This window comes from Curcuma longa, chromosome 17, assembly GCF_044706935.1.
Source record: "Curcuma longa cultivar G26 ecotype Majalengka, Jawa Barat chromosome 17, ITB_CL_G26_1.1, whole genome shotgun sequence".
Classification (NCBI taxonomy): Eukaryota; Viridiplantae; Streptophyta; class Magnoliopsida; order Zingiberales; family Zingiberaceae; genus Curcuma; species Curcuma longa.
Genome location: NC_133877.1, coordinates 5,701,958 through 5,726,295, shown reverse-complemented (window position 1 = coordinate 5,726,295; position 24,338 = coordinate 5,701,958). Strand labels below are relative to the sequence as shown.

Here is a 24,338-nt window from a genome sequence, read left to right as displayed (position 1 = left end):
TTGCACGGTGAATGCATCTGTAGCCTTCAAGATCGACCACTGCCAGCTTAATTAAACAGGAGGTATAATACGTGCACGGCGAATGCATTTTCTTTTATTAATGATAAATCCCAGTTAGCCTCATTGACTATCTCTGGGTGACCGATTCGATCCCATGGAAGTTTTTTATCGACCATCAAGGTAAATCGGGAAGTGCATGCAGCGGCCAGCCCAGACGCCTAGTATCTTTTGATTGCGCTCCCCATTTGGAGGAAAATTCCTACAAATACGTCGTAGTTGGGGATCGAATCGTAAATGCCTGGGTGACAACTTGGATGTCGTACCGCGGCACCCGGGGAGGCATTTTCTTCCATTAATGCTTCTACTGGAGTGGAGCTGATGATTGAAGTTTCAATAGAACAGTTTCAAATCAGTGTTGAACGACCATCCGGAAATGGAAACTACAAAACTATTGTTGCGTTTATCATATAGCATGAATCTAATGGGTCATTCATTACATTCAATCCGAATGTGTCCAACGCAAAAGCTAATAGTATTTATTAACAAGGCAATGCTGACACAGCAGAGGCACCTTGAATCAGTTTGAGACATTCCATCTTCCATTGACTCTGCTAGTTGGCCCCAATGTAGAAACAATGTTCGGCAGTAGCATCCTCAGCCAGTGAAGAATGTGTATGTCCTTGACAATACACCGGCTAGAAGTCGTAAACATCGTTCAGTTGGATGCCTGAGCATGCCTGCTTTAAGGGAGGGTTGGCATGTGGTCCTTCTAATAAGCTTTTTGCAATTGCTCCATAAGCTGCCTCGGTTAGGTGAATGCCATCCCAGGAGACTGAGCGAGAAGGATCGCTGCAGACCTTTGCATTTATGTGGCCACAAGCAGCATTTCGGTTGACGCCATATGGGTCATCGCTTCCGCAGCATGCACGTAGAGGAGCCTCAAATCCTACAATCACAAAGATATCGATAAATCAGGATTCTGCCATATCGTCGTCGTGTTGTCTTGTGCGTGCATAAAACTTTTATGGGACATCCCTGCACCGAAAGGAACTAGAACTAGAGTTGTATCAGGTATCAGTTTTGTTTTCCTAACTAATTCACATTGACTTTAAGGGTCAGTATAAACATGTTCTGCATTACTCACAAAACTTAAAAGCTGCTGATCAAAACATAATTTACGCAAATAAGTTTCAGATTTTTCTCTTGGCACAGCCATTTTTCACTACTGAAGAGAAGTTCAAGCAGCATGCTACCAATCAAAATTTGGCTAGACTAACAAGTGTCAGAGGTTGCATTAGACTAAAAATGTGTCCTCATATTTTATCAGATGATGAATAAGCTATTTCACATTGTTATAGGTACTAAGACAATCTTATTCAGAGTTAGACTTAACGACAAGAAGTCCTGTGACACCTTCCAATAGGTTCTAAAGCATCCAAGTTCCAGTCTAGCATCCTAAAAACTATTGTTCACAATATATCCAGAACTTAAAACATGGTCAGTAAATTTCATTAAAAACAACTGAAAGACAATTAGCAATATTTATCTTTTGTCTGATAGGAGAGAGAGAGGCACGCACCGAAGACATGTGGAGCGTGGAAGAAGCTTAGCATGGCATCATAGTAATTAGCATAAATAATCTTCACTTGTGGATGAAGCTTCTGAAGCCGAACCAACTCCTCCTTGAGCAAGCGGTTATGGTACTGAGAGAGCTCATTCAACCATTTGATGCAGCCTGTTTCTGACTCATATTCTTCAACATTATCAGTCTTGTAGATATCTAAATACACAGGCACACATCCAATCGGGAAGTTTCCCGGAACCAACATTGTCTTTGCCCCAATACTGATTAACTCCTACTCAAATGAGAAAAGAGATTTCATTAAAGATCAAGAATATTAATCTAAGAACTAGTAGCAAAACACTAATCATAAGCAGAGGCCTCACATTGATCGCTGAACTAATTGAACCAATTACATCAGGAACAAAGGTTCTTATTTCATCCACTGTTCTTCGTTGGAAGAATGGATGGTTGTAGTCATTCCCACCAATCTCTCCCATCAAGATTAATGAACTATTCAATACATCTTTCGGATCTGACATAACATCACAAGATTCACAATTTAAAGTATAGTTCTTGGCTAACATAAAAAAATATATTATCCAATAAAATTAAAATCTATCTAAATATATCTTCAAGCTATGACCTTAGCCAATTGAATCTCTATCCATTTTTACATGGTAAAATTAAACTATATTTATCTTCATAAACTTTCTCTACTTTTGGTAATCCTCAAATATGTCTTATCTTATCAACAATCATTTTTTTTCCATTTTGGCAAATACTGTTTTCCATTCAACCTTTGTTCAGTGGATGTCATGACACAACACCTAATCAAATTAAAGCCTAACTCAAGTTTCATATCAGCATAACTTAGACAATGTAAAAAAACCAAAAGTTTTTTTTTTTTTTGGTTTTGTCATTCCTATTCTTTTTTCCCCCTAATCAATGTTAAGCAAACATGGTAACTAAATTGGCTTACACAAAAGTTGGATGCTAGCAACAAGGGGATAATTTTGTCATGAAGTCAATTATTCAGGATGGGTGAGTCAAATAGTAAGATGGATTTGTCACAATCATAAAAAGATAAAGAGGATTCATGTATCTAGTATTCAACTCACATGTAGATAACAAGATAGTTGTATTCAACCATAAGCATAGGCATACCGTGACCAGGAAAAATCGAAGGCAGCAATTGCTTGAACAACGCGATCTGCACATGCAAGGATCTGTCGGTCCACATATCTTGAATCCCCTTGGCTTTAAAGAAGGACAGATCGAGCGCAGTGGCTCCAGCGACCGCGAAGTTAACCCCTTTCCGGAAATCCTCGCCGCTCCCTCCACCGAGATACGGCGGCACCAGAGGCAACCCCAATCCTTGCGCTGCACAATCCGAGAGCGCAAATCAAACATTTAGTCAACATTCTTTTTCCGCGAAAGCATTCGATCGACATTCTAGGGAACAAATGGAATAAAATGCTCGCGAAAGACGGACCGATATGGTCGATCATGAGGCGGCCGTCGGAGAAGCGGCCTGTGGGGCGCTGGAAGAAGGTGCGTCCGTAGGGGAGGTTCCCGGTGGGGCCGCCCAGGGAGCCGAGGCGGATGGCGTTGCCGGTGTCGGCTAGGGAGTCGCCGAAGCTGTAGATGGCGGTGAAGCATTCGGCGGATACGAGGGGGGAGCGCGAGGGAGAGGGAGAGCAGGAAAGAAAGGAGGCGATGAGGCAGAGCCGCGGCCATGGCGATCGCGGGGGAGATGGAGAAGGCGGCGTTGACCAGTCACCGAGACACCGGTCAGTTTTAGTAACAGGAAGCCGATCTGGCAAGAGTAGAGTATTACTACAGCACGCATCAGTTTGAATATCATAAAAGGTAAATTTCTTCCAACCTGCTCCTTATTTTATTATTATTATTATTTTTGACAATCTACACATAAAATAAAAAAAATAAAATAAAAAATAATGATATAATTTTAAAGTATGTGGTTAAATTTGAAGGATAAAAAAAAGGAAATTTGAAACTTAAAGAACCAAAATGAAATTATTTTTCATTTAGATACTTGAGGTGGAGGAACACTCCAATGTGGTTAGTTGGTTACTAGTTGAAGTTGGAAATGCCACTTTCAGCTACTGTTCTGAATTAAATTCTTATTTATTTCATAATGCTTATTATTATTTTGTGGCCGATGACACAAAAATGTATAAAAATGAAACACTTCATGGATAGAGTTTGCATTTTGTGCAATTCTTTTCTCTCAATCAAACAGTCGAGCAGTACACAATTCTTTGTATTTTTACTGGAGGAGGCTCGAGTAGTTTGAACAATAGGGATTGCATCAGTACTGGTGGTTGGTATCATACAAATACCGGAATTGGTTAGTCTTCAAACCGATCACAAGAAGATATCACACATTTTACAGTCCAAACAACAATTAGGCAGCCAACTTGGAGCATCAGCCTCTCGCAGCTTATTCGCCTTGCCCGTTATACATTTACTAGTAGACCGACTTGGCTGCGCGCTGTGTTTCACCTTGACATTGTTGATTCGCGAGGCCGTTTTCCCTCCATGGCGTCTTTCTTTCTCCGGCAATCGTGGCAGAGGTATGGACCCTCCCATGGCCTTGATGTTGCAGAAAAAGAATCACCGGAATGAACGAATAGATCGTCGTCATCTAGCACTTGGTCTGCCTGGCAGATAGCGCAGCGAAGATTCACTGAGTTCTCCGTCGACGATGAGAAGTTTTTTCCCAGTCTGTGTACATGATGACATTAGGAAAGGCCATGTCTAAATTGCAAATCTTGCTATTTTTACATCTCATGAAGCTGGTTTCCTTCAGAAAAGATTAGCAGTAAATGATGATAGGAGGTGAACAACACAAGATGCTCATTGCCAAGTCCTACAGGATCCTTCTTGAACATGAAAAATTATTAGCATCCAAACTTCAAAACAGTGTTAAAAGCATATTCGATCACTTGGTGATCTTCTAGAAACATTTTATATCAAGATTTTAAAGAGCGTATGTGCATGGTATATGGTCCACCAACTGCATAGCACTTAGAAAAAACAAGTTCTCGTCTAAACTGCAAATCTTGCTATTTCTATATCTCAAGCATGGCTCCATTCAGAAAAGATTGGCAGTAAATAAAAGTGATGGAAGGTGGACAACATTACAAATGATGCCCAATACTAAATTGTATCAGATCCTTTTTGAACATGAACGATTATTAGCATTTAAACTTCAAAACACTACTATAAACGCATTCAGTCTCTTGATGATACACTAGCAATGCTTCAAACTAAGGTTTTATGAGGCATATATATGGATTCTGGCCCATGTATAGCATATATTCAGTCGACCGGCATAGTTCGGTTGGTATTAAAAAATACTTTCTATTGATAAAAGATCACTGGTATTTAAATGTGCAACAAAACATATTAATCAATCGGTTTAAAATTGTGCATGTTCTATCAAAAGATTTGACCAACTTATTAAATGGATTATCTAAAGTTAAATGTGTTGTAGACAAGGAACATGATCAATTTATGACCCATTGATTTGAATTACCACCCCCATCTAAAACTCAGAACTAAGGCCACACAGCATCCATCTGGTTCACCACTTTGGTGGGCACCAACTTGCACAATAGCCTTCCCTATTGTCTCCGTCCAGACCATTACAAATAGAAACCAAGGTTAGGAGAGACACAAAATTAGCACCACCAACTTCTGGAATTTCAAGCACTCCAACTCACGACATATTGTTGAGACCAGATCCAACCTCCTGTATGGTTGTTGTTGGAGTTGAGCAGCCTGTAGGGCATCAGTTGTGAACCTATGCCGTCTGCTGGACCAACCAGTTATTGGTGCAAATATAGCTGGCGAGTATAATAAAGGGAGATACAACCATCAATAAGGCTAGTGTACTCCCCTGCTTGGCCCAGCACAGTTCAACAATCATATGCAAGAGCGCAAGCTACACGAGGACAAGCTACCATGCCACTGAATTAAGAGCTTCACTGTAGAGCCTCCACAATCGACCTAAAGCACCATATTCATCATTCACGGATGAATCTCCTTCAACTGGCACCGTTCAATGTCTGCATTGCTTATTAGCCCTATGATTCATGATGCCAGTCAGCTCATTTCGCTTCCATATTCTTTCCTTCCTGATCTCGCCACCCTCATTGCATTCTCTCTACTTGCACCTGACTGCAACCTCAAGTTCCTCGCAAAGATTCTTCCACCTCACAAAAAGCTCCAGTCCCTGCTCCCTCTTGCTAACTGTGCAAATCCAACCTCTGCTGTTATTTTTGCATCATGATGGTAGTACTTGGATATAAGTTGTTGCTCCTTGTGTTTGCATTCCAGTCTTTTCTACCTCGACCTCCTTAGGCTCCTTCCCCTGCGCTACCAAGCATTGTGTTTTTTTGTTTCCTTTCTTCTTTCAGCACATTCTGTTATATCCAGCAAAGATCTAAACAAAGAAAAAGTCATATTCCCAATTTGCTACTTCAACAAAAGGTCTAATTGTGCTTATCCATCTCCAGTGAAAACACAATCAGAAGAAAGGTTTCATTTGCAATTTGCTACTTGCTACTTCCAAATGCGGGGTCCGGGGAAAGTACGCAGCCTTACCTTGCCTTTGGCAGCTTTGTTATCCATCACATCCAATTGAAGACCTAACCAGAGAAAATGTCATGTTCTCAAATTGTTGCTTTCAATAAAGGGTTGAGTTTCTGTCAGAACCCTCAGTGTTTTCTTTTTCCTCAGTGTATGTTGTATGCCTAAGATTTATCTTCATCCTTGTTTTACTTTATCCTTTCTCCCTTTGTCCTCTCTTTATTGATGTGCTCATCTAAGGTTAAAGGGGCAATTGGTTGCAAGCTCAAATAGCTCCTTAAGTTGTCTTACAACGCGTGGGCATTATATTCTCATTTCATTATGTTCATGTGTTCAGATTTAAGGGACTGATAAAACGAAAATTACTCTTATTGAAACAGATCGAGCGATAGCTTTGTCTAAGCTAAGGCATTGCACCACCAAGCCTCTCAGTTGTTGAATAGCGTTGCATTATCTCAAGCCTGAGCATGATCAATATCTTCATCAAACATTCACTAGAATTCATGATTCAGGACTCCTGATGTAGATTAATTGGGAGTTTTAAATTTTATGTCTTAAAGTAGAATGTTTTAATTTTAAAAATGAAGTTCCAAACTTTTATGGGCTTTAAAAATTATGAGAATTTGTATGAATCTATATTGGTTCATTCCTAGCTAACTAGGCAGCTTAAATTGTTATTTAGAGGAATAAGCTATTCTAGGATAGCTATTTATTTCCCACGTTTGTATGGTTAGATTTATTTATTACCAAGTTTTAAGGAGAATTGGCTATGGTTGGGAATTTTAAAAGAGGCCCTCAATTGCTCTGGTTAGTTCATCTTTTTAATTAATAAACTTTGGATCACTTGATGTGTTTTGTTTTTCCTCTTTGAGATTTTTGTTCATCTCAAAATTACATCAAATATTATCATAATTCCTAGCTCGGCTTGTCGGTGATTTTCCTTCAGCCACTGCCCATGCTCTCTACCACATCGGCCTTCTCTCCCGCATGCTATTTCCATTTGATCCAGATCAATCAAGATCGTTCATCCTTCTCACCATTCTAGCATTGTGCATCTCTCCGTGAATCCATGTTTCCATCAGACCACCACAAATCCGACCAAATCCAATCCACAAGTTGCAACAACACACTCTCCACACTCTTCCTCCAAAGCAACTCTCACTGCCTCTTGCAGAACCCAACACCAAGAGGTCTCCATCGCAGGTCTACTTTAATTAATAAAAACCCTTCCTAATTAATTTAGATAAACTCCTTTAGATTGTACAACTTGAGAAAGTGTTAAGTTGGTTCTAGATGTCCACATGAAGCCTGATCCAAGTTAACCTCTGTTTGTGTTAGTCATCAATATACATCACATCATTTTCAATTAACTTCTCTTTTTATTTTCAAACTATAATATTTTTTAAATAAAGAGATTGATAAGCATTACATATGATCTATTCCTAAACATATATTTCAGACTGATATAATAGGCTAACTTGATTGAGATGCGCGATTGAAATTTAAGTTAATATATGAGTGAATTTGCATATGCAAACAAGCAATGCAATCAAGCATCATATACGTCCAGGCATAGCATATTAACCACTTTAAAAAAAGTGGATAATCTAACTAAAATAAAATGCACAACAACGTGAAGGTAAAATCTAGAAGTTAAGATATGCTAATGTTAACAGAAATTCATGATTGAATTAGAAGAAACTTAGCAAAAATTGGAAAACCAATGAGGCTTATTACTTCGTAGTATAGATATTAAACAAGAACAATGTACCCATTTTGATCTATTAAGATTGTTTCTCCATGACTCATGTTAACTCTTTTTAATGGAAAATTTTGCCAACTACCTAAGATCAGTTATCTAAATATTAATGAGTCACTTCTGCTACTTTTTGTGAATGGAACTTCTCGAGGGACTATTTGCTACAATGTCAATAAACCTTCAGTCTCTCCTCTGACTCAAATAAAAAATAACTAGTTTCCACACTTCAACATGCAGTAACATGTGCTAAAGCCTAAAGATGAAACTCTGATCACAAAAGACAGTTCTACTCCTAATAGAAATTTACACAGATGCAACTCTAGCTAATAAAGAAAGAGGAAGAATCACGGCATATTTTATTTCGACCCTTAAGGTAAACCAAATTTCTTGACCACTTACATGCACAACAACATACTTATCTAGCAAAACTTGGAAACGGCAGTGTCTAAATCCAGAAGGAAATGTATGAGTTTCAGATTGCCAAGAGACTGGTCAAGTAAAATGCTAATGGCAGATAATCATAGTGTGACCACAGCAGTACCTTTCTTCCAGCATAGCCGACCCTTCCTCAAACAATTCCTCCACAGCTCCAACAGAAGACAGTTTGGTAGGTTTACCAGCACCAATCTTCGACTTCTTCCCGAAAAGAAGGGATCTGAATTTGTTTTGCTGCTTTAATGTTGAAGGTTGTACAAATGTATAATCTGGTGGAATGATATCAACAACTAGGCAAGTTGTGTCATCTTTTAGCCCACTTTTTCGTAAAGCTTCCTAATCAAGTTGATCAAACAAGAATTCTTCAAGTAGCCCTGTGGAAGAAAAATTGTAACCAAATCAATAGAGACAAATTGGTTACATCTGTGATCACCTTGACAACAAGCTTCGCAGCAAGTTCTGCAGGAAGTCCTCGGCAAGCTTTGGCAGCTAGCTCAGATGGAAGGGCATCCCAAATGCCATCAGAAGCAATTATTAACCGTCCTCCAGCAGCTGAAAGCTGATCACCCAACAATCTAATGCAAATTAGTTCAAATAACAGGACAGCTATGAATAACTAAGCTCAGCAACCTTCACCTTCACTTGCTTCACATGAGGAATTGGGACAATGAACTCGCCTACATCTGTATCTCCAATCGACCTCGAAAGGCATAGCCCACCAGGCCAGCATCGGAGTGGCCCAACCTGAGAGCAGCATCAGATGGATCAGATCATAAAGGACACAAGTTTTTGAATATTGAAACAATAATGGTGATCCTTTACCTCTTTCCCTCCGCAAAGGTTAAGTCTTCCAACCTCCCCACCACTAGCAGTGACACGTTCTCTCTCTTCAACATTCTCTTCCAGTCTATGGTCGACTGTTAGCAACGAAACTACGCCATCCTGTGAGTCCAGTATGCATCGAGAATCACCTACAGATGCAACTGTCACAGTCCAACCATCGATGACAACGAGTGTCGCCGTTGTCCCAGAAGTCTCCCCTGGAGGAAAGGAACAAACAAGGCTCAGTTTAATATTGGTGAAAAGCACAGAATTAAGATAACTAGATGAACAAAATCTTGCCTTTGCGCTGGAACTCGGTGTCTGCCTTAACAAAACCAGCGACAAGTGCCCGAGGAAGGGCTTCAAGCCACTCTTCTCTACCAATTCCCTGAGGAATCGTGCTCATGACGTGGTCCAAAAGGTGCTCTTTTGCAAACACAGCAGCAGAAGCTCCATTGTGCCCGTCAAAGATCTGCCCGATAGCAACTGTCAAACGAAAGGAAACAGCAGACAAACAGAATGCACCGCGGCAGCCCAAGACGAAAGGGAGAAGAGGATACCGCGAAGACCGAGAACAAGGAGGCGGGGTCGCAAGGAGCCCGGAAGCAGTCGGGCCTCACAAGGAAGTAATCTTCCCCCCTCTTAGCGAAAGCGGCGTGGCCGTACTTAATGGAGGGCTTCTCAGACTTGCCGCCTCGGATTTCCCGGCCGATGAGGGTTGCCAGGGGTACCATGGGCGGCTGAATGCTCGGATCTAGTGGCCGTACGTTGGTTACCATCGTTGGCCGGCGAGACTGTCGCAAAGGAACCCTAATACATTCCCCTCCAGCGAAATACTCACTCACCTTCACTATCCCTCATCCCGGCACGACACATTGCCAACCTCGCATGCCAAACGAAGACGAGGACGATCAGACAAAGGCCGATTCTTTGACCAAGAACTGCCTTCGACGACTGGAGCCGATGTACTGGCTGCAGAAATCGACCTCCCAGATCGAGAGGAGACAAGCGTACGGCGCGAGATCACATGGAAAAAAGAAGCCAAATTGGGCGAACAACCCGAGATAAGAAGATAAAGTAAGAGAAGCGGAAATGCTCCCACACCAGATCAATCAACGAAGCCTGTAGATTGCTACAAAGCAAAGAGGACTGAGAAAAGAAAAGAAAAGAAAAAAAAAAAGGTGAGAGTTTTCATCAGCTTAGAGAGAGAAAGGGAAGCGATGAAAAGAACCACTTTTATGTGTCATCCAGTTGTTTTCGCTTTCCATAACAGCGCACTCGCTCTTCACTGGCAAAGCTGAAAGCTCTCGATTCGCCTCTTGTGCGTGGACTGGGGCATGTGCAAGGCGGCAGTATGCGTGGACCACCGCCCACTGTCGCAATGGAATCGAAGGTCAGTCAATTCGACTGGATTGAAAATCAACAGGAATATCTCGGATGAGCTGATTCGGTCGGAAAAGTTCGGATCCGTGGCTACAAGATGATCCAATCTTCTAGTCTGGAATTCCAGATCAATGCTAGCACAAAAGAACGGCAGTGAGGCTCCGTTTATCGCCGGTGCAGATCGGAGGGCAACAGCTTCGAAGAGCTCTCTCTCTCTCATTTTACTTGTTTGATAAACCTAAAACCTAATGCAGAGTACTTTTTCAAATAATTTCATACTTTTAATAAGATTTAAATCTGACGTTGAATCCGAAGAGTCTGAAAATCTTGATAATCAATAAGAAACTTCCACTTCCAGACCAAGCATCTCAAAAAGTAATCGGATAGTAAAAACTAAATACCTGAATATCCTTTATATCATAAATTACTGGATGAGTTCTTTTGCAGACTTGCAGGAAGATTTATCAAACCTGAACATCAACACACACCTTTGTCGTCGTCGATAATGTTTGTGAGACTGAAACTATCTGAATAGATATTCATCTACTTTACAAATGCTGATCTTCCGAACCTTTGGTAATCATATTACCGATTTCTTGTTGGGGATTCTGAAGCCTCAGTTGCAATCAGTATTGGCAATAGGACTGATTTGGCATATGATGATAACTCAAAAAATGGATATGCTTGTATTCACACAGCCTTTGGCTGGATTTGCTCAAAATCAAACACTTGAAACATCAAGCGCCTCACATCCGGTTTGCCGTAGATGGTATATGCAAGTCCGTGTATGGCTTGCTGGACTGCAGTCGTTGCAGGATTTCTCAGCCGCCGGTTGTGCTCAAACTTATCTTGAACCGACTCTCCATAAATGATGAAGTGATGAAGGTGCTGATCCCTCAAGTATCGCCCACAGAACTTGTTCATCAATGTGCGCCGGTGCTTTTCTTGTAGCCATCTTCCGGGGGCATCAAGATGCTTCATTAGCAATCTTTCTGCCATCACGAGATCCTGAAGAAGAAAAAGCCACTAAGGTGTAGGTAGAGGCAATATGTTTCTGAAAAACTGAAACGAAGAGATAAAAATTCATGAAAATCTTCTAGGATGTTAGTTGGTAAAAGGATGGGAATTGGTTTATACTTTCATCATTCCATGAGGCAACTGTATTTTAATCATTTATCTAATTCCAATTGCTATTGTTAAAAATATTTCATCTTCCTTTTAATAGAAGCTGATGGATGTTTGATACTATCGAAAAAACAGTATTAAGGAAATAATAACTGAGGATCAGTTTCATAATAGAAGTCGTACCTGAATCTTTTGCCCAACATATTCCAACCGTTCTAGACAAAATCTTGGATGCTCAAACTTGTATTTGGATGAGTGTAAAAATGCCAACTGTCATATGCTAAATTGTGTTAAAACTGGCTGACAAAGAATAATAGCAGGTTTGTACCAGGATAAATATATTTCTAGTGGACCAAGAGTGGCCTAATGAAAAACCAAAAATAGTGGCGTGTTGATTTATCAATAGCAGGAGAGCAAGAAAAATCTTAATAATTTTTATACAAGGAAATGAGGAAGAACAGCTTGAGGCAACATTGATAAAGAAAAAATTCCTAATAAAAAAGAAAGGAATCTGATTCAGTGAAGAAGTTGCAAGGTAGCTTAGTCCAGTCCCATTGATCTGTCTAACAGTTATTTGTCATTAACTATGTTTGACTTGAGTTCTTCTATGGAATTTTTAACAACCTATTGACTACATGTGAAATCTTTGTTTCTACTCTCATTGGAAAAGTATGACAACAAATTTCCACCAAAATATTTGTCTCAAAGTACTTAATACAGAGGCCATAATCAGGAGGCATCATTATACTTATTTCAGCCTTTCCAAATGTAGCCTATTCTGATAGGGTCATAAAGGTGCTCTAGTGAGATCATATTTCTTTCTTTCCATGATTGCTCCAGATGATAATAACCAGTACTCGACCAAACAACTAGCACAATGTAGCTTTAGCTATTGAGGCAACACTGGATAGAGGAATAAAATGATGTAATTCTAAGAGGAATAAAATGTAGTCCTGCACGAGCATGACAAGTTAGAGCACATCACTAATAAATCACTAGTAAATTATGCCAGAACCGATGTCCAAGGGTAACTGGGTAAGTTAGTTCTACACATAGATTTCTCAGGATGACTGCACCAATGAAAATAAGAGGGTTGGGATTTTTTTTCTTCATACAGGTCTTCCTTGGTCTTACTTGAAAACATTCTACCCTGCCTGATTTCATTTTTCTAGATAGGAGTGAATAATGATAATGTTGTCTCAGAACTCAGGGAAAATAACTACTAATAGGAGAGAGAAAGGTATCTGCCAAAGTGGGCAACTCCAATAAATTTCAAGTATATGGAAATGAAATTTGATTTGTCAAGGTTGTACTTGGGAATTAAAGGACAGGAAAAGTTGGCAATAAAAGCAGGTTTGGTCTACCTTTTGGCAGCATAAAGAAAGGTTGTACTTTCTGATCCATTAGGATTTTTGACAATATCACTGACATGTGAATTAGTGAAAACAATAGAAGATTTAGGAGGATAAATTTGTCCACAAAGAAGTGAAGCTATTAACTGATTGAATCTCCCTCCAATATATCAGTTAATTACTTTTCAAGATACCAATGCACCAAAGACGTGTTGTAGAATTTAGTAGGGAAAGAGGCCATAGCGAGTTGTTGTAGAATTTAGTAGGGAAAGAGAAATTGGAATAGGAATTAGACAAGATGTGAAGAAGGAAAGAGGAAAGTAGTTTGAGATAAAAGTACAATATATGTTTCCTAGACTCTAAAACATTCCAAAAAAAATATTAAAAAAATCTTAAACTATCACATCCTTTAATGGCCCATACAGTCTGTAATGCAATCAATGAAGTCCACGCAATCATTTAGATCTCTTGTGCAATATTTTGGAGTTCCATGCACTAGAAATGTGCATACTTTGGTTGCTCTAATACACTGTCTTCTTATTTTCACACCTAGTATACATTTTCCTAAATCAATATGGTTCTCCATCATTTTTCTCCTGTACAAGAGAACCGCAGTTCAGAGAGTGATGTGAGAGAAACTAGTGCTAAAGATCCACTCGAAGTTGATCCAAATGACAAAAGAATATGGTCGATTGTCTCATTCAATGAGAAATTGTCGCAAGGAACCAGAAATAGAAGAAACAAGGTGGTCTTTGAGAATGGCGCCAGCTTCATCAGTTTTTTGTTGGAAGGGTGAAGTTGTAGGGGATACTTAACCGCAAAGACACTGGTGGACAAAGAAAGTACCACAGCAAGGAATTAAATCATACTCATAAAAACTGATTTGAAGTAAATCAAACTAATATGCATTAGATTTCAGGTTTAAGGTTGATGGGAAAAGGAAGAAGTTGAGCGCAAAGCTTTTTAAATCAAAATCTCTGTGCTTAAAGGCTTACCATGACATACCAACTTAAAGGATTCTGCAATATGTACTTGCAGTAAGCTTATAATTTTCATTGCTGAGAGTCATTTGTCTTCATATTTTATCATGTGAACGATAATTAGCCAAGGAACTGGTCGGCTCAAAGTGCAAGGAGCATAGCTAAAGGACATAGCATTTTCCTCCATTGTAGCTCTGTAACATGGTACATATCATCTAAGTTTTCACAAATGAGAAATAGTTAGATTTTATCTAGTTAAATCAATGCCCTACAGGTCATGATGCTTGCTTGACATGACAAATAGATGAAACATTGGGAGCATCTAAACATCATATGTATGCCAATGGACCCTGGACAAAGGCAGTATTGCGCCCGTGTAACAGTACAAGGGTGTCCAAAAGAAAATTATACAGATGATCCAAAACACCAGAACCATGAATAGTTAATGATTTCATAGTCAATCAAACAAGTATAAACTATATTGGTGTCAATGGGTCCCACAAAATCAAAACAGAATATTCATAGGTTACCTGAAGACCAAGGCCAAGTTCAATATTCCTTGCCTCAGCAACTTCTGGAATTCGATCATTCATGGACAAAGGATATCCCAATGCTTCCATGATTTTAGGCCTACTATCAAAGTCCCAGATATTCCCTCGAAATCGATGCATACCTGGTGGTACACATGCTCTAAAAAGCCTTGGATGGGCAAAAAGAGCATCTTGGGGAGGCTGTATGGAACATGACAAAATGCATAATCAATGATTTTTCAAGATTCTTAAAAATTAAAGATATAATGAGATGTTATGAACATGGAAACAGCATGAGTGATCAGTAAAATAATGCACTCAAAAGAATCGACGCATGCCCTGTATGAAGCCATATCTTGCCAGCTAATTTGTTTGTTCTCAAACTCCACTGAGACATAGTCAACATCTTCCAATTGCCGCCTCAATTTTGGTTGACAGCTTTCATCTTCTGGGTCCATACCAAATGCCTCAAATAGTACACGATATACTTCGGGCATACCAAAACACAAATATATGGCTCCAAACAATGCCCAAAATACAGACCTGAAAAAAAAAGACGATACACATTATATGTAGTAGGGTCAATTAACCCCACAAACTTTGAAAAAAATAATCTGCCTTCAGAAAAAATTAACAATATTGATTTTTCTTCCACTAAGTGGTCATAATTGAGACCATTTATCCATCAAAAGAAATAAAGAGTAATGTTATTCTTAGGTTATTAAATTTTTTATATTTTCATAATGGAACAATTACAGAGTCTTCCTTGCTCCACCACTACCTGAAAGCCACTGAAGAAGAAAGACATTTAAGACTTGGAGTGATTAAACTCTAACAAAAGCAAAGGGCTATCAACATGCCTAAGAATGCTCCTCATTAAAAGGAGGGCAGAGGGGAGGGGGCATAGGGACAAAAGGAAGAAGCATATCAACGATCACATATGATTTATCATTAGTTTAGTTTTAGTATATGGTTTATGTATTATCATTATTTTATTTTTAGTAAGGAATACATTCTAAATGCAATTTTACCAATCGCTTAGTGAAGCAATTTCAGAGATGGTAAGTACTAAACTGCTTTTAGAAAAACTGAATAAGTATTTTGGCTTTGTCCTTTTGAAATCAAGGAATGCAAATGCAATGCCAAAACCTCTCTTATTATTGTCTCTTTTCTGTGTTCTCATTTGTTAAAGAGATATTTTCCTGATATCAGAATGGAGAAGGTAATTGTTACATTGATGTATCAAAGTTACAAGCTTTTGATTTGGTTATAACCCATCTACAAAATTGTTCTCTTGTTGAATTAAAACTGAAGTTAAACTAATCTTTCCTTAATTTCCTCTACTTAGTATATGAGCTTCAAATTAACATAGAACAACTTAGTTTAGCTTGGATAAGTCTCTCAGACAAGGAACTAGAACATCTACCAATTGGAGATTTTGCTGACCATGTTGAATCCGCTTTTGAACTACATCGGATGAACCAATAGCCCAAAGCAAGCTTGGCTAGAATGGACCTTACAGAGTGCATAAGATGATTCTTCTGTAGGTTAGAAAGGTTTTAAGACTTAACTAGTTGAGATATTAGCTGGTTTAATGACTTGACAGTAGACAAAGGGCATAAGTCTTGAAGTTTGAATAATAGCATCTCCCTCTTCAATTGTTTGAAATCCTACAGAAAACTTCCTTAATATGCAAAAAAAATGTCATCATTATAACTGAAATCAATCATTTTATTGGTTGCCTAACCTTTTCAATATATTCTATACTTAATACATCTTTATTGTACTTCAAGACACATGTTAAAGTTTGCCTTTTGTATAAGAGAATCACAATCTCCAATTTCAAGTTTTTGCTTAGTGTTAATATTGCATCTGTACTAATCCAACTACACACGCATAAACATCCATCAAGTTGGTATTTGTTCCAAACCTCTAATGCCTGCCAAAAGATTAGTATGCCCTGCTACATCGATATTTTTTAATCACTAAAATGGTAAAAACATCCCTCACCAAACCACTCTATTGAACACAACAAGGTGATTTGTATAACATAACACATGCACACAACTATGCTGAATTACTAGCCGTCTTTACTCCAACAGGAGGTGTTGAAGAAATCAACACCAATGTCTACATAGTGGAGTTATCCATTGACTTGCAAAATTAGTCAATCCTATTTCAAGATTTTGATGGGGAAGAAATTGAAACATGAACAAAGCTCAAGGATCTTCTCCAGAGAAACAAGATATTATTAAGGATGTCTCAAATGTTAAAAGTGTGAAGCCTCAGAAAGGAATCTAAAGTTTTTTTTTATCCTAAAAGGATTATCAAGCCACATCTTTGAAATACTTATATTAAGAACTGTTTTATTTTGTTTTCCTACTTCACTTGTTCTTAAATTGATATCATGCACTTTTTGCTTGATCAGTCATGTGGATGCGTGTTGCTAGGCTCTGATAGTAGAAATTACATGGAAATGAGTGGAGTTGTATGGATGAGATTAAAAACTTTTATGACTTCAAATAAACATTCTCTACTTCTCTTAGATTATACTGTCAATATACTCGATGCCTAATTCAACTACTAATCTTGAATCCATTTTCTTTAGGATAAACATAGATGAGAACTAGTGGAATTTTAGGGCTGAGATTAGGGCTGTTATGACTATAATAAACATTCATTTAGGCTGCGGAACTAATACATAACTTCTGGTTTTAGACTCCTGGATCTATTTTCTGCACAAACTAATTATTTAGTGTTGCTTTAGTTTTGACGGGGGGAAATGAGCACTAAAAAAAAGGCTAACTTAACAAGACTTACTTCACAGGAGGTTCCCTATCCTTTCGAATCATCTTATCCATATCATCATAAGGAAACACCAGGTTGTGCAAGCTAGCTGCTTTAATCCATTTGGGAAGATTCCTCTTTCCTATCAGTCCAAAAACCCTCTCCCTCATTGGCGCAGGCGATTCTCGTGGATAACGTTGCAGGAAATACTCAGCGAACGCCAGCTCAAGCACGTACTGTCCCAGGAAGCTGAGTCTGGAGTGTCCGTTCCTGACGTGCTTGGCATTGGCACGCTGGCAGTCCGGCGCCGGGTGCTGGAACGCTAGGTACAACAATGTGTCGAACTGCTTGGCTGGATTCCCATCGTCAAGTTGGTCGGACGGGTCGAGGGGGTACCCAAGGGCCTGCTTGGCCTCGAGGAGGTACTCGTCTATCCAAGTGCGGTCAGCATTGTTAAGGCGGGCGGAAGGAAGGCAGGAGCTAAGAAGCGGCAAGGACTTGAGGGACAACTGAGGGCTGTTGAGGAAGCGCTGGGTGAGCTTCGCATCGTCGAGGGGCGGTTTGAGGATGAAGCGGCGTGGAGGGACCTTCTTCTTGGGGAAAGCGACCTTCTTGCGCTCGGAGAGCTCACGGAGGAGGCGCTGGGGACTATTTGGGGGAGCTTCTGGTACGGGCGTGCTGGCGATGGCGAGAGCCCGGCGACGGGCAGTCGGCCGGCGGGATTGGGGGGATCTGACGTAGGATCGGAAGGGGAGAGGAGAAAGGGAAGCGGAGAAGGAGAGGTCGACGGATGAGAGGCCATGGAGCGGAGAACAGAGCTCCATTCCGATCTGCGGTGGTTAATTGGAGATTTTTGCAAGGGTTTGGAGTGAGAAAAAGGCATCGGCGATAAGGAAGGCGGTGGATTTGCTGCTTGGACTGTTGGAAGATACGACGTGCACTTTGGTTGGATTTCCGTAAAAGGCACTTAAAAAATATTTAAAAAGTCTCTCGCCCTACGCCTCCACGATCCAGGGAATGAAATCGCCGGGGAAGGTTTGCATTCCAACCTCGCCCCAAAACTGCCGGCGCCATCCCTTCTTCCGCTTCTTGGAGAGCTGCCCCAGAACCCTCTCGGCCTTCAGCCAAATCCACGCCCAGTTCATCGCCACCGGCCTCGCCGCCCACACATACCCCCTCTCCCGCCTCCTCCTCCTCCTCTCCTCCCTTCCTCCCCCCTCTCCTTCCCTCCCCCACGCCGCGGCCATCCTCCGCTTTGCCTCCTCGCCTTTCCTCCCAAACACTCTCGTGTCTTCCCTCGCTGACTCTGGCCGCGCACTCCTCGCCCTCGCCCTGTACTCCCACCTCTTCCTCCGCGTCCGCACGGCCAAGCCCAACGGTCACACTTTTCCCTCCCTGCTCAAGGCTTGCGCCGCAGCTGGCCCTTCCTTCTACGCCGCCGGCCGCGCCCTTCATGCCCACGTCGTTAAGTTCCTCGGCACCGACGCCGTCGACCATTTCGTCTCCGCCGCGTTGCTCAGCTTCTACTCCCGCTGCGGAAATGTGGCATCTTGCCGACGCATATTCGACCGCATCCCGACCCCCGACTTGCCCGCGTGGAATTGCATCATCTCGGCGTACGCTCGCTCCTCCGGCGACGGAGGGGATGCTGACTCCGGCATGCAGAGCCTGTTTCTCTTCCGAAATTTGCAGCTTTCCTCTTCTTTTCGCCCTAACGAGATCACGCTCGTGGCAGTGATCGGCGCTTGTGGCGATCTGGGCGCTCTAGGGCAGGGAATTTGGGCGCATGCGTACATTGAACTCAACCATTTGACTGTGAACCAGTTTGTGGCCACGGCTTTGATCGATATGTACTCCAAATGCGGACGAGTAGATCTGGCCGAGCAAGTGTTTTCTGCATTTCCGCAGAAAGACACGCTCTGCTACAACGCAATGATTCGAGGGTTCTCGGTTCATGGTCGCGTCCATCATGGAGTCGAGTTGTTCGACAGAATGACCAGAGAGGGTGTTGGGGTTGACGAGGTGACTTTTGTGGTCGTCATGAACGCTTGTGCCCGTGCTGGGTTGGTTGATGAGGGGCAGAGACTGTTCCATAGAATGAAGAAGGATTTTGGAATCGAGCCGAAGATGGAGCACTATGGATGTTTGGTGGATCTCTTAGGTCGATCAGGTCTGCTCGAGGAGGCTAAAGAAGTGCTCGAATGCATGCCTATGAAGCCTAATCCAATCTTGTTCAGGACCTTGTTAACAGCTTGTGCAGTCCATGACAACTTGGAGCTCGGAGAAAGAATGATGGCAAAGCTAATAGATTCAGAGCCGCTGCACGGTGGCAACTACGTGCTGTTGTCGAACATGTACGCAAGAGCTTGCAGATGGGACTATGTGATACAGGCGAGAGTGTTCATGAAGGACAAGGGCATCGCCAAGTCACCTGGTTCTAGTTTTGTTGAGATAAATGGATCAATGCACCAGAATTTCTGATGGGAGACAAGGCACACCCACTTTGGAAGGAGATTCATGAGACGCTGACTGAAATGGATAGAAGGTTGCATGAGTTCGGATATATGCCACTTGATCACAGAGTTCTTATATAGCTGGGATCTACAGAAGGTAGATCATTGTGGGAGCTTGGATTCGTTTTCACCATTTCAACGACTGGACTTGAGGTAATATAAGAAGCTTATCATTATCACAAAGTTTTGCCATTTAGAATTCATAAAATGCCTTTCTACCTTTGATCTCAACTAAACTCTTGAAAATGTTTAATTTTATATTTCTTTTGATTCAATAGAAAATGAACAATCTAACTGAATGAATTCAAAATTTTAATATGTGGGTGAAGCATGAATAATTTTCACCTCTTATGGACAGTTGAGTTTTGTTTCCTCCAAATCCTAAAGCCAAGCCGTTGAAAGGTGATCTAAAACGGTTGAACGTGGAACATTTCCAGCACATATCGGAAAGGGCAGTGGTTGTACAGCAACACTAAAAAAAAAACTCAAATAGAGGGATTACAAAATGGTGCTATGACAAATACATACAAGTCCCTCCAACAAGATGCAACAAGATTGAGTGAAGCTGAATACAATTTTTGTATGCAACAGGCGAAGGCGGCTTACTTCAAACAAATTGAAACTCTTCTTTCTTCCATTCTCTTGTGAATCAGACCAATCAAAGGAATAAGATTATAGCTGTGAAGAAATCAGATAGGCAGCTCACCATATCATTTATGGAAGTTGTGACAGTCTTTACGAACTATTTCAAATTGCAACTTGGCACGGGGATGGATAGATCTTCTTTTTCTCGTGAGCGTATGCAACATAGCCGAATGATAGAATATGATCAACATGATTAGCTCGTATGTATTCCCTCCATTGAAGAAATTAAAGGGGTCCTATTTGATATTGGTGATCAGGGCATGTCTGATTCAGATGGATATGACTCTAGGTTCTTCAAGCATGCTTGAGATACAGTCCAATCAATCTTTTGTGGCTGTTGTACAAGAATTTTTCCATATTGAGAAGCTGTTACGAAAATAGAATCATACCTTGATCGCACTTGTTCCTAAGTCAACACATGCTAGTAAAGTGTCTGACTACTGACCTATATTTTGTTCTACGATTTTCTATAAAGTTATTTCTAAGATATTGACAGGTAGGATCTCAAGCACCATGGATTAAATTCTACAGCAATCTCAAGCGGCGTTTGTGTAGGGCAAGCTTATCTCTGATAATATTCACTTAGCCCAAAAACTTTTCAAAAGATATCACAGGAAGAGGATATCACCCAGATATATCATGAAGATTGACCTCCAGAAGACTTTCGATTCTATAAATTGAGACTTCTTGCGAGATGCTTTGTTGGGGCTGAACTTTCCATTGCAGTTTATGTCATGGATCATGGAGTGTGTGACGACAACCTCCTTTTTGTTGGCTATCAATGGGGCACCTTTGGGCACTTTAGAAGGACTAGAGGATTGCTTATCTTTTTGACGTCTGTATAGAGATCTTAAAAAAAATGATAATCTCAGTAGCCACATCTCTGGGGGTGGTCGGCTCGGTCCCACGGAAGTTTCCCACTGACCACCAGGGTAAATCGGGAAGCGCATACGGCGGTCAATCCAGATGCCCAGCATCCTTTGATTGCGTTCTCCATTTGGAGAAAAATTCCTGCAAATACGTCGTAGTTGGGGATCGAACCGCGGGTCCCTAGGTTACAACCCGGATGTCCTACCGTTGCACCATTGCCTGGGGGACATGTATAGAAATCTTTAGAAGACAGCTACAGAGGTATATCACTAGAGCATAATTCAATCTTGATTTTGCGACGAAAATCATTTCGTCCCCAAATTTGTCACAGATTTGCGACGAAAATTGGATTCGTCGCAAATCTGCGACGAAAATGATTTCGTCCCAAAATTCGTCCCCAAATTCGTCGTAGATTTGCAACGAAAATCGAATTCGTCATAAATTTGCGACGAAATCGAATTCGTTGCAAATCTGTGACAAAAATGATTCGTCGCAGATTTGCGACGAATTTGGTTTTCGTCGCAGATTTGCGACAAAAATTGAATTCATCACAAATCTGCGACGAATTTGGGGACGAATTTTAATTTTTCGTTGCAAATATCAGCAACGAAACGAGAAATTTTATCGCCAAACTTGGCGACGACTTTATAGCAATGAAAAATAATTCGTCGTAAAATTCGTCGCAGAATATTTTGCGACGAATTTTTTTTTAATTCGTCGCAAAATTTATCCCAAAATCAGTGTTTTTGTTGTGCGAGCCCTGGATTTGCACTCCCCCTTGCGCACCCACGCGTGAGAGAGTCTCTCTCCATGCATATGTTCACAACATCAATGCTTGTAATACATTATAAATCAACCAAGTTGCCCCTCAACTATCAATATGGGACTAAACTCTTCCATATGAGGGTCTTCTCACATTTCCAACAATCCCCCACATGAATGGAAACTGATATGTGATAGCTTTCAGCAATAAAGTCCAGCATAGAATAGCTAGGTTTTTATCCTTTGAACCTTCCCTTATGATAATATGTTTGCTTATTAGTTAATTTAGTATACGCGATATTTTTGAACTATTCGACCATTCATATAAGCATTAACACATTTTACATAGGACTTTCCCTGATGTAATTCAGTTCTCATGAGTGTGTTCGTTCTTGGCCATAAACACGTCTGGTTTTGCGAGAAGGTTTAAGATTTGTGTCTTCCAAATCTCTTCGAAGCGACCCCACTTCTTTCTCACATAGGTGATCTCTTGAGTATTCCATATCATTTTATCGGATCATTAAAAGTCGTATGTTTATCCTCTATCCTATCACTATTTCATTGGATCATATCCCCACAGTGATGTTCCTTAGTCGGTGCAATTAGATTGTCCCTTTGAACCTAGTTCTTGGGATCTCCAATGTGCATAGGTTGGGTTTCCTTTGTACCAACATTTGCTATCGGCATCAAACTCATCCTTCGAGATGAGCTCGCAACTAACTCTCTATTTAACCCTTTGGTTAGTGGATCTGCTAGGTTATCCTTGGATTTTACATAGTCAATAGTGATAACTCCCGTTGAGAGTAGTTGTCTAATAGTGTTATGTCTACGACGCATATGTCTAGACTTTCCATTATACAAATAGCTTTGTGTTTGTCCAATTGCTGACTGACTGTAATAATATATGCATATTACGGGCACACGTTTCGGCCATCTAGGAATATCTTCTAAAAATTATCGTAACCATTCAACCTCTTCACCACATTTGTCAAGAGCTACGAACTCAAACTCCATTGTGGATCTAATTATTATGGTTTGTTTAGAAGATTTCCATGACATAGCAGCACCTCTTAAAGTGAATAAATATCCACTTATAGACTTAGAGTCTTTCACCTTAGATATCCAATTAGCATCGTTGTATCCCTCTATCACAATTGGATATCTTGTATAGTGCAGTCCATAATCACAAGTGTAACGCAAATATTTCAGTATTCTTGTTATCCTTTTCAATGCTCAACATCGGGATTACTCGTGTATCTACTCAATTTACTCACTGCGTAGGCTAGGTCTAATAGTGTATAACTCATTAGATACATCAAACTTCTAATCATTCTGGAGCACTCTATCTGAGAGCTACTCTTTCCTCGATTTTTCGATAGATGTTGACTCATATCTATCGGAGTTTGTGCCAATGCAGTATTATTCTTATTGAATTTCTCAAGAATCTTATCCACATAGTGAGACTAACTAAGAACAAGTCCTTCAGCTGTTCTAAAATCTTAATTCCTAGAATCATATCAGCTATGCTCATGTCTTTCATGTCAAATTTTGAATTCAATATTTTCTTAGTGGATTTAATTATCTTATCGTTATTTTCAATGATAAGTATGTCATCTACATAAAGACACAAGATGACATAACCATCTTTAATGTTTTTGCTATAGATACATTTATCACACTCATTGATTTTAAATCCACTATTCAATATGATGTTGTCGAATTTCTCATACCACTGCTTAGGAGCTTATTTCAAGTCATACAGTGACTTGACCAATCTACATACCTTGTTTTCCTGTCTTGGAGCGAAAAATTCTTCAGGTTGTTCCATGTAAATTTTCTCTTCTAAATTTTCATTTAGAAAAGCAGTCTTCACATCCATTTGATGTATTTCCAAATTCCACAGTGTGACAATTACTAATAATACTCTAATAGAGGTTATTATTGATACTGGAGCATATGTATCAAAATAGTCAAGGCCTTCACGCTGTTGGTAATTCTTAATTATCAATCTAACCTTGTAGCTATCTATTGTGTCATCCGATTTCTTTTTCTCTTAAAAATCCACTTTTAGCCTAATGGCTTATTTCTAGGAGGAAGATCCACAAGTTCTCAAATATGATTTTGTAAGATAGAAGTGATTTCAGATGCAATCGTTTCTTTCCAATGAAGTCCTTCAGAAGATCTTAGAGCTTTT

At 40.3% G+C, this 24,338-nt stretch overlaps 4 protein-coding genes across 4 annotated transcripts; 1 reads left to right on the top strand and 3 right to left on the bottom strand.

Moving 5' to 3' along the window:
* Positions 1 to 382: 382 nt before the first annotated feature.
* Positions 383 to 3,365, bottom strand: LOC141811831 (GDSL esterase/lipase At1g28600-like). Its single transcript, XM_074699889.1, is given in 6 exon segments — positions 383 to 946; positions 1,580 to 1,856; positions 1,948 to 2,096; positions 2,729 to 2,944; positions 3,057 to 3,240; positions 3,242 to 3,365. Coding segments are annotated over 6 exon segments (1,137 nt in total). The 5' UTR covers positions 3,302 to 3,365; the 3' UTR covers positions 383 to 695.
* Positions 3,366 to 3,899: 534 nt separating this feature from the next.
* Positions 3,900 to 10,357, bottom strand: LOC141811830 (putative protein phosphatase 2C 33). Its single transcript, XM_074699888.1, has 7 exons — positions 9,758 to 10,357; positions 9,498 to 9,669; positions 9,198 to 9,415; positions 9,012 to 9,119; positions 8,809 to 8,934; positions 8,482 to 8,711; positions 3,900 to 4,312 (listed from the first exon to the last, which is right to left on the bottom strand). The coding sequence occupies exons 1-7, from the start codon at positions 9,974 to 9,976 to the stop codon at positions 4,087 to 4,089; spliced, it is 1,299 nt and encodes a 432-aa protein (XP_074555989.1). The 5' UTR covers positions 9,977 to 10,357; the 3' UTR covers positions 3,900 to 4,086.
* A 610-nt stretch (positions 10,358 to 10,967) lies between these two features.
* On the bottom strand, positions 10,968 to 18,178 carry LOC141811829 (ribonuclease III domain-containing protein RNC1, chloroplastic-like). The gene is made up of 5 exons (XM_074699887.1): positions 17,388 to 18,178; positions 14,906 to 15,110; positions 14,568 to 14,768; positions 11,889 to 11,975; positions 10,968 to 11,588 (listed from the first exon to the last, which is right to left on the bottom strand). Exons 1-5 carry the CDS (start codon positions 18,176 to 18,178, stop codon positions 11,271 to 11,273), a joined length of 1,602 nt encoding a protein of 533 aa, XP_074555988.1. The 3' UTR covers positions 10,968 to 11,270.
* Positions 18,179 to 18,310: 132 nt separating this feature from the next.
* LOC141811961 (pentatricopeptide repeat-containing protein At5g43790-like) lies at positions 18,311 to 20,515 on the top strand. Its single transcript, XM_074700044.1, is given in 3 exon segments — positions 18,311 to 19,823; positions 19,826 to 20,020; positions 20,226 to 20,515. Coding segments are annotated over 2 exon segments (1,575 nt in total). The 5' UTR covers positions 18,311 to 18,371; the 3' UTR covers positions 19,949 to 20,020; positions 20,226 to 20,515.
* Positions 20,516 to 24,338: the final 3,823 nt, after the last annotated feature.

Coding starts and splice junctions, on each gene's coding strand:
- LOC141811830 (XM_074699888.1), bottom strand. CDS start 9,976: ATGGTAACCAACGTACGGCCACTAGATCCGAGCATTCAGCCGCCCATG. Junction 8,935..9,011: donor CTCATGTGAAGCAAGTGAAG/GTGAAGGTTGCT, acceptor TTGGGTGATCAG/CTTTCAGCTGCTGGAGGACG. Junction 4,313..8,481: donor TCGGCTATGCTGGAAGAAAG/GTACTGCTGTGG, acceptor TCATGTACACAG/ACTGGGAAAAAACTTCTCAT.
- LOC141811829 (XM_074699887.1), bottom strand. CDS start 18,178: ATGGAGCTCTGTTCTCCGCTCCATGGCCTCTCATCCGTCGACCTCTCC. Junction 15,111..17,387: donor GATAGGGAACCTCCTGTGAA/GTAAGTCTTGTT, acceptor TTTTTTTTTCAG/GTCTGTATTTTGGGCATTGT. Junction 11,976..14,567: donor AACTTGGCCTTGGTCTTCAG/GTAACCTATGAA, acceptor AGCATATGACAG/TTGGCATTTTTACACTCATC.